We start from the raw sequence: 8,996 nt of genomic DNA on the forward strand, positions 1-8,996 counted from the left end.
CAGCCCTATCCCTGAACCACATCCCTGAGCCACTTTGTACAGCCCTATCCCTGAACCACATCCCTGAGCCACTTTGTACAGCCCTATCCCTGAACCACATCCCTGAGCCAYGTCCCTGTCCAGTGCTGCTCTCCAGCATAAGAACAAGTGAGACATTCATGTGCTTCACACACACTCCATGGCACAGTGACATGTCTGTCCAATGGTTTGTATCATACATCATACATCATACATCATACGTCACACATGACGCCTTTGTGGCATAAATACGTTGCATTCTTTATCCTTCCCCTTTATTTATTCCTGTTGCCTTTCCAATATCACCAAATTCTTTGAGGTGTTTTTGCTTTGCAATCACTGTCCCACCCTTTCATGATGCTTCCTTTGCATTTGACATGTTTCCCAGTTAGTATTTCTGCTGTTTGAATTAATTAATACAAATCATGGTGCTGCTGAGCCTCTGGCAGTTGCAGCGAGGCAGTTGTGGCAGCACCTCCATCTCACCTGGCACGAGTCGGTGCCGCCGCCCCAGGCACCGGCACAGAGCACGTTGTTGTTCATGAGCCCCTCGTATCCTTCAGAGCTGTTACACAGGCTGTGAGGGAGGATTTCCACTTGGGCTTGGTTTAGCACAGGTGAGATTTTACCTTGAATGGAGACAGAATTTAGAAAGGTGAAATCTATTGAGGTGTGTAGCAATTTTACTGYGTTTTTCTCCGTTTCGCCAGGGCCCAGGCGTGTTCCTAGACATGTTTAGACATGGATGTGACACAGATCCTGCCTGTTCCCAATGGATTGAAAGTGGAGTGGGTTTGCAAACTTGGGTTTGATGTAGATTTTGCAGTTCCTCCTCAGGAGCATCAGTGATAATGCATCTGCCTCTCTCAAAGTGTCAGAGGTGACATCAAACAGGGGCTCATACAATCCCAGCTGACCCTGAAACTCCCACACACAACACACAACACACAACACCAACTGGCACCAAATGTGTGCCCAGTGGGAGTGAAGAGAGAATTGGAGGGGGTGTAGCCATTCATAAATCCCACGGGGACCCCTCAGTTCACAACTCTAAGCCCTGTWCAGCCTGGCTTTGGACACTTCCAGGGATTGAGCAGCCACAGYTTCTCTGGGCACCCWGTGCCAGGGCCTCCCCACCCTCACAGGGARGAATTTCTCCCGAATATCTAATCTGAACCTGTCCTCTTTYAGTTTGGTGCCATTCCCCTGTGACAGGTTGGGAAAGGTCTCTAAGATCCAAGTACAGAGTGAGTTTCTGAACGCAGGGAGCTGCAGTGGGTGGTACCCACGGCTGTGTGGGAAGGTGCCCAGCAGTTCCCAGAGTTCCCAGAGCCCTTTACCCTTCTCCACGGTGCGTCCCCAGCCGCTGATGTAGCAGTTGGAGCTGTTGTCCATGAGCTCAGCCAGGGGATCTGGGGGCAGGCARATGGGCTGAATGTAGAGGCTGTACCGCACCGCTGATCTCAGCTCAAACACTGCGACGTCGTTCTCAAAGGTGTCCCTCTTGAACTGCGAGTGCACCATGATCCTCCTGATCCTCCTTTTTGCTGTGTGGGGACTGTGCTTTTGAAGGTTGTGCACGCCCAGAACAGCTCGCCAGTCACATGGATCCCTACCAGACAATTCACAAGGGTTTTACATTGTTTTACTGTTTGTTTTCATACAGTCATGGATTCCTGAAATGGGTTGGAGCACCTTAAAATTCATCTCATTCCTCCCCCTGCAMGRWTAGGGACACTTTCCACTATCCCAGGTGGTTCTTAACCCTGTCCAGCCTGGCCTTGGATACTTCAGGGATGGGACAGCCCCAGCYTCTCTGRGCAGCCTCAGCCAGGGCCYYRCCATTCTTASGAATATCTGCCCAATATCCCATCTAACCCACTTTTCTTTTGCTTATGCACCTTTAGGAATATAGATTGAAAATTCCATAGTAAATATTTCCTGGAAGTAATTTGCCTCATTACCATTCTGTCCATGTGAACACTGCCTATTGATGGTTATGGCTGTTAAGGAAAATTCAGATTAAGGATTTAAGTTGACACCCAGAATTTGCCTCCCACCCCATTCAGCAGAGGCCATCAGAAGAAATTAGCCTGAAAAAGCTAAAAACATGGTTTTATTTTGCATAAAGGAAGGAAGCTCATCCCCACAATGCTCACAAAGACTCTGCTTGTACCTAGACCTGAGAAATCCATTGTCTAGAAGTAAAAATAATGACTATCAAGTTAATACTAAATTTAAAAATAGGGGTAGAGTCATTCAGACCTAATTTCTAGTCAGTTATGTAAAAAAAACTTAAGTGATATTTGAATTTGGCCTGGGATGAACTATAATATTCAAATTAACCCCCAAAATTAGGTAAAAACTAAATTGATAATATAAAGAGGTATTATATTGCAAATAAATGTTTGTTAAATGCAAACCAGGAGCTGATGTAACAAAGTCCTGATAAAGGATAAAATTCCAAAGTTCTCTGATTTTACAGTTCACTTCCCCCCAGATCATGGTTGTGTCAATACAGCAGACGCCACCTGATGCAGATTGTGCAACTGTGGTAAAGGCTGGAAAAGAGACCAGTGCTGGGAGCTGAAATGCTGTAAGTGCAGTTAAAAGTCTGTTCTGAGGAGTTCCTACTACACTGTCCAAAAAAAAGAGAAAATTAAGTGCCAAATTGTGCTCCAACCCCTCCCCAGCTCTGTTCCTRGCCTTGGACATGCTCCAGCCGTTGCTGTGAGRGCCCAGAACTGGACACRGCACTGGAGGGGTCTCAGAGTGCCCAGCACAGGGGGACAGCTCCTGTTCCCACAGTGACAGACACAACGCAGGCTCCCTTGGCCTCRTTTTCCCYGTTYTCCCCGTTSTCCSCGGTACGTACGTCCTGCCGCTGACRCAGTGGCCGGCGGTCAGCACGGCTTTGCGGCCCAGCAGGACCCCTCCGCACAGGTGTCTGAAGCGGATCCCTCTGTGGTGCACCTGCAGGCTCACGATCCATGGCCATGCACCCTCCGGGGCCTCGTGGCCACCCACGATCCAGGACGCGGCGGCGCGGGCCAGCGGCAGCTGCTGCTCACACTCTGCAAAATGCAAAACACAGCGAGCCCCTTAGAGCACTGCAGGGCAAAGCTGAGCTTTTGGGGGCTTGGGCTTTATTGGTTGGTCTTTTTATATTGGGTCTTTTTTTTGTATTGTTTTGGGGTTTTTGTTTGGTTGGGTTTTAGTGGGTCTTGGTGGTGATGGTGGTGTTCTGGTTTGTTTGTTTTTATTTGGTTTGGTTTGGGGCTTTTAATCTCCAGCAGTACCACAGCACATGAAGGACGTGGACCTGTTGGAGACGAGGCCACTGAGTTGTTTAGAGCGATGGAGCAGCTCTGCTGGGAGGAAAGTCTGGGAGAATTGGGATTGTTCAGCCACGAGTAGCTTTGTGTTGACCTAACTAAGGCCTTCCAGTGGCTGAAGGAGCTGCAGGGAAGATGGAGAGAGACTGTTTACACAGACCTGGAGTGCCAGGACAAGGGGGAATGGCTTCAAACTGCCAGAGGGCAGGGTTAGATGGGACAGTGGGAAGGAATTCCTCCCTGGGAGGGTGTCAGGTCATTGGAATGGATTTCCCATCCCTGGAAGGGTCCAAGGCCAGGCTGGACAGGGCTTGGAGCACCCTGGGACAGTGGGAGGTGTCCCTGCCATGGCAGGGAGTGGCATTGGATGGACTTTAAGGTCTCTCCCTTCCAGCCAAAACCATTCCATGGACGTTTGTACTGCAGGACTCGCTGCCTCACAGACCCCGTGTCTGGGGATCTTGGAACCTCCTGGTACTTCTCAGCCCATATGAAATGCTTGTATTTATCTGATCAAGGTGTATTTCTTGCGCATAAATTTTCGGTTAAGCACTCCAGTCGCTGCTACTTTACGAATTCACCAGATTATGGTGTAAGCGAAGTTCCCCCTCTCCCCAGCCCCCCTCAGCTCAGGCTCTCCCCGCTCGCCGCCCCCTCCCCGGCCCCGCTGGGTCCCGCAGGGTCCCGCAGGGTCCCGCAGGGTCCCGGTACCATCGCCGGGGTCCCTCGGGGCCGCCCCGCCGGGCAGGAGCCCCGGGAGCAGCATCAGCAGCAGCGGCAGCGCGGGCCGCGCCCGCCGCATCGCCGCGGAGGGGCGAAGATGGCGCCGGGGCCTGAGGGAGCCCCGGCGGGGAACGGCCGGAGCCGGCTCGGGGCCGTTGGGGCGGCGGGGACGGCGCGGGAGCGCGGCCGGAGGAGCCGGTGAGGGGACGGGAGGGACCGCCCTTCCCTCTCGGACCGGTCTGCGGGACCCTCACCCGGGCAAAGGATCGAGGGTCTCACCCTCACCCGGGCAAAGCATCGAGGGTGTCACCCTCAAAAAAGGTTAGGGGGCTCGGCTTCACCCGGGCAAAGGATCGAGGGTCTCACCCTCACAGAGGGACAGGGGGCTCAGCTTCACCCGGGCAAAGGATCGAGGGTCTCACCTGAACTGAGGGACAGGGGGCTCAGCTTCACCCGGGCAAAGCATCGAGGGTGTCACCAGAACAGGGGGACAGGGGGCTCAGCTTCATCGGGCAAAGGATCGAGGGTCTCACCTGAACTGAGGGACAGGGGGATCAGCTTCACCCAAGCGAAGGATCGAGGCTCTCACCCTCACCCGGGCAAAGCATCGAGGGTCTCACCAGAACAGAGGGACAGGGGCTCGGCTTCACCCGGGCAAAGGATCGAGGGTCTCACCTCACAAAAGGTCAAGGGAGCTCAGCTTTACCTGCACAAAGGATCAAGGGTCTCACCCTCACTGGACAAAGCTCCAGGTGTTTGACCCTCATCTGAGCCAAGGGTCAGCTTTGGGGTTCAGGTTCCAGCAGGAGAGCAGGAACAGCTCTGAGGGACCATGGGGAGGGGGCAGCAGGTCTGATGAGCCCCAGTGACATTGCCACCTGGGGAACACCTGAGGGAACCCCATCRCAGAGTTAACCAGGCACAGGCAGCAGTCCGTTTTCATTAAAACCTTTATTTTCTGTTTCCTGGGCTGGTTTTTGTTGTCCTGGGGTCGGCAGTGCCGGGGCTTCATGAAGGAAACAGCCTCAAGTTACCGGGGGAGGTTTAATTTATAGAAAGGAAGATTTCTTCATGGAAGGGGCTGTCAGGCCCCAGCACAGGCTGCCCAGGKCAATGGTGRAGTCACCATCCCTGAAASTGTTTAAAAAAYGYRTGSATTTGGCACTTGGSGACATGGTTTAGTGGTGAATGTGGTGCTGGTGCTGGGTTAACTGCTGGACTMTGATCCAAAAGGGCTTTTCTCCCCTGACACTTAATTTGGTTTCTGATACAAGTCCGGGCACGCATGARGGAGCCTGTGCCGTGCTGGGTGTGTTGGTCACGATGAGGAATTTTGGGGAACGGGGGGCAGGACAGGGATTACTTCACCCCGTACCCCACAATGTGAGGCTCGATGGGTGTTCCAGGCAGCGCCACGCTTATGTGTTGTATCTTCAGCTCTGAGAACTTGGCCTCTTCCAGATTCTTCCACAGCTCTCTCGTGAGGCAGCATCCAGCAAAGACGAGCTTCCAAGTCGGGTAACAGACCTGCTGCCAAAAATACTTCCAGCTGGAATGCTCAGCAGCCACGTGCTCCAAGAAATAGAAAGCTCCTCCCTGGGAACACAGAGTCTTCTTACAGCGGGTGTGGGGGTCACGCCAAGCGGCTCCCACCGCCCCCTCCCTTCCTTTTTCCCTTCCTTTTCCCTTCCTTTTTCCCTTCCTTTTCCCTTCCTTTTCCTCTTCCCTTTGTCAGCTGGAATTAGTGAAAGAAGGAAACATGCAGAGATTCAAAGTGCCCATTCACAGCGACAAAGAATTGACTTATTTGATCCGTTTTTAATTCCAGCAATAGTTTGTKGTGGTTTTGTTTCAATTAGTTGCTAACATGACTGGTTTTTTTCCAAAGGAGACCAAGATAAATGTATAAATCCTGCTCCAACCCATCTGTTTTTCACAGAGGGCAGGGTTAGATGTGATATTGGGATGAAGTTCCTCCCAAAGGCAGGGGGGTTGGAACAAGACGGTGTTAAAGATCCCTCCCAACCCAAACCATTCGATGGTTCTAAGAAAATGCCACTTTAAAGGCTAAAAGTTGGTTGCAAAAATATCCCAGCAGTTTTAATCTGCAGATTGTTAGTACCTCCAGGGAAATAGGGTTGTTCCCTGGAATAACTCCAGGTATAARGTAATACCTGGTTGTACAGGTAGAGCTGCTCCACTTCATAGAGGCTGAAGCAGTTAGTTTAAAACTAAACTTTGAGCCTTGATCAGAGCTTCCCACTCCAGGAAAATCCCACGCTGAAAGGGGAAGGACAATACCACATTCTGCTTTAAATGATGGACTGTGATTGCTGCTGACTTTTTAAGCCCTTTTCGTTGGCAGAATGTTGCTTTTAGGATTTCTAAGCCTAAACCAGGCTGCCCAGTACCCTTTGCAGCACTCAGCCATACAAAGAGATTGTAGGAACCAACCTGGSTCTGGCTTTAAAACTCAAACCAACTCTTTAACCCTTGGTTTTTTTCCCCTTTCCTCACGCCCTGGTGCCTCTGGAGCACACATAACACGGTTTTTTCTGTGGGAACTCACCGGCCGCAGCACCCGCAGCACTTCCCTCAGGGCGCTGCTGACGCTGTGCACGGAGCAGAGCACCAGGGTGCAAACCACAGCGTCCACGGAGCCGCTGGGCACCTGGTGCAGATCCTCAGCCGCAGCCACCAGGAACCGCTCGTAGTGCAGGTGCTGGTTCTTCTTCATGTTCCTGGTGAGGCCCTCCTGGAAGTTGGGGTTGATGTCGGTGCAGGTGACTCTGCAGCCCGGKGGGTAGAACTGGAAGTTGGCGCCGCTGCCGGTGCCGATCTCCAGCACCTTCAGCTCCCCGGAGGGGCCCCTGAAGTCRGGCAGATTACGGAACAGCTCCTGCTTATGCTTCTTTGATTTCTTGTCGTGAACTATGCTRATCTTGTCTAAGATGAACGGAAAAAAGACCTTCTTGCAGAAAGGCTCCCACATGCCCAGGAAGGAGAGCAGGTAGATGGGAGAGGCTAGCAGTGCCAGGCAAGCACGGAGCAGGAGGACGCTTGCACCGGCCTCTGGCATTTTCAGCGTGGGCAGAGGATCCGCACAGAGCAGAACTGCTTCTCCTGTGTGTTAGAGCTCTGGGAACTCAGASAGAGCTGCATTCATGCACTCCCTGCGCTCCTCTCAAAGTACATTCAGCTCCTCGCGTTGCTCCGCTTGACTCTTTTCTCCAGCTGATTTGTGAGTCCGGTCACAGGCGAGGACAGAACGGTGCGGCCAAGCGGTGACCAGAGTGCCCCAACTGGGAGGGGAGGAGCTGCCAGTTTGTCCCCAAGCCAGAACGAACTGGGCAGTGCAACTTTCTGTGTAACCCCTGGCGAAGTTCTCCGAGCGCCCTGCTTTGGTGCTCTGCAGTTCCGGGTGCAGTCATGTCTCTTAAAGCAGCCTGTGCTGCCCTTGGAAGCTCAGCTGAGCTCTGGATCTCGGCAGGAATTTCATTAAGGGTTTTGATTAATGTTTCACTTCMAACAGTTGTCAGGGAGTTGCTTTTCCGGCCGCTGTGAGGGGCTGGGTTTGCTCAGCAGCTCCGTGCTCTCTCTGAACAGCAGCTTTCAGCCTTTGTGGTTTCAGGACACCTTAAATCCTTTGGTATGCGAGAACAGGCTCCCAGTGATCTTCCAGACCTTTGATGAGRATCATGGACAGAGATAAAACAATTTATAAATTCATTAGTTCTGCATGCAGCATGTGGAGTTTGGGCTTTATTGACTTAATGTCGAATCAACACTGACCACTCCATGAACAAATTCTGGAAATCTTTGTCATCTTTGYGGTCGCCAGAGCTTTCCAAAGGGTTTGGTGGCAGTGTGGGACAGCYGTTAACAGGRGACAGCTCTGYTCCAGGTGACAGGACCATTCAAGGKCCCTAAAAACCTTGGGRGGASTGGTCCCTGAAAACCTTGGAGCASTTCTGCTGGGGGCTGCCTTRGAGTTTWGTTTTCCWGGGGATGCCACCAGCGTGTCTCMTYCTCCCTCTGGTGGAAATAAAGCAAAYTAAACCCAGGAGTAATTAGGTGCTTTGTTAATAAGCTCTGCTGTGTCTTCATGCTTCCACCTCGTGGCAGCTACAAACAGATTGAATAATGGGAATCACAGAATCATTTCACTTGGAAAAGACCTCCGAGATCGAGTCCAGCATTTAATTACTCTGTGTTGTATGTGCGGAGCACAAAATACAGGCRGTAAGGATTATTTTATTATAAGCTGGGTTTATATTTGGTTTTAATTCCTTGCTGCTGTGCACCACAGAGTCATAGAAATGGTTAAAGTGGCCCAGGAAACAGCACCCGCTCCTGCTATCCTGGAGGAGTTTTCCTGGAAATCATTCCTAATGAAACTCCTGTGTTTCAAAGGTGTGACTGAGGTTGGAGGATTTTGTGTCTCCCCTGGCATTGCGTCTCTCCTGGGCTCTGGTGGGATCACTGAGGTCCATCAGGAAGTTTTTGGGGTTTCTTATCCCTACTCACTCCCCTTGGGTGTTGGCCTATTTATTCCTGAAGCTCCTGGCTCAGGGATCCCTCACACAAACCGAATCGGCGCCCCTGGGCCAGGSTGTCCTTGAAGTGTTTCTGGTGCGCAGCTCCGGCACAGCTGGGGTGTCCTACTTGGAATCCCGGGGGTGCTGCTGAAATTCACGGGATGATCGTGATGGACACGAGATGGTGATGACCATGGGCACAAGGGTGATGATGATGATAGGGCCTGGGGATGATGATGATGGGCACAGGGATGATGGTGATGGGCACAGAGATGATGATGATGGGCACAGAGATGGTGATGACCATGGGTAGAAGGGTGATGATGATGATAGGGCATGGGGATGATGATGATGGGCACAGGGATGATGGTGATGGGCACAG

At 51.9% G+C, this 8,996-nt stretch overlaps 2 protein-coding genes across 2 annotated transcripts in view; both read right to left on the reverse strand.

Moving 5' to 3' along the window:
• The window catches only part of LOC130586360 (transmembrane protease serine 12-like), a 5,624-nt gene extending 1,469 nt beyond the window's left edge, over positions 1-4,155 (reverse strand). Inside the window, exons 1-4 of the mRNA XM_057387147.1 lie at positions 4,065-4,155; positions 2,894-3,092; positions 1,359-1,630; positions 505-647 (exon numbers count right to left, since the gene is read on the reverse strand). Coding sequence (XP_057243130.1) covers positions 505-647; positions 1,359-1,630; positions 2,894-3,092; positions 4,065-4,155 — 705 coding nt within the window. The remainder of the gene's footprint in view (positions 1-504; positions 648-1,358; positions 1,631-2,893; positions 3,093-4,064) is intronic.
• Positions 4,156-5,235: 1,080 nt separating this feature from the next.
• LOC130586363 (N6-adenosine-methyltransferase TMT1A-like) lies at positions 5,236-7,467 on the reverse strand. The gene is made up of 2 exons (XM_057387150.1): positions 6,646-7,467; positions 5,236-5,672 (listed from the first exon to the last, which is right to left on the reverse strand). Exons 1-2 carry the CDS (start codon positions 7,153-7,155, stop codon positions 5,436-5,438), a joined length of 747 nt encoding a protein of 248 aa, XP_057243133.1. The 5' UTR covers positions 7,156-7,467; the 3' UTR covers positions 5,236-5,435.
• Between the last annotated feature and the right edge of the window lie 1,529 nt (positions 7,468-8,996).

Source organism: Malurus melanocephalus, unplaced genomic scaffold, assembly GCF_030028575.1.
Source record: "Malurus melanocephalus ecotype Western Australia unplaced genomic scaffold, MMel_1.1 scaffold_1147, whole genome shotgun sequence".
Lineage (NCBI taxonomy): Eukaryota > Metazoa > Chordata > Aves > Passeriformes > Maluridae > Malurus > Malurus melanocephalus.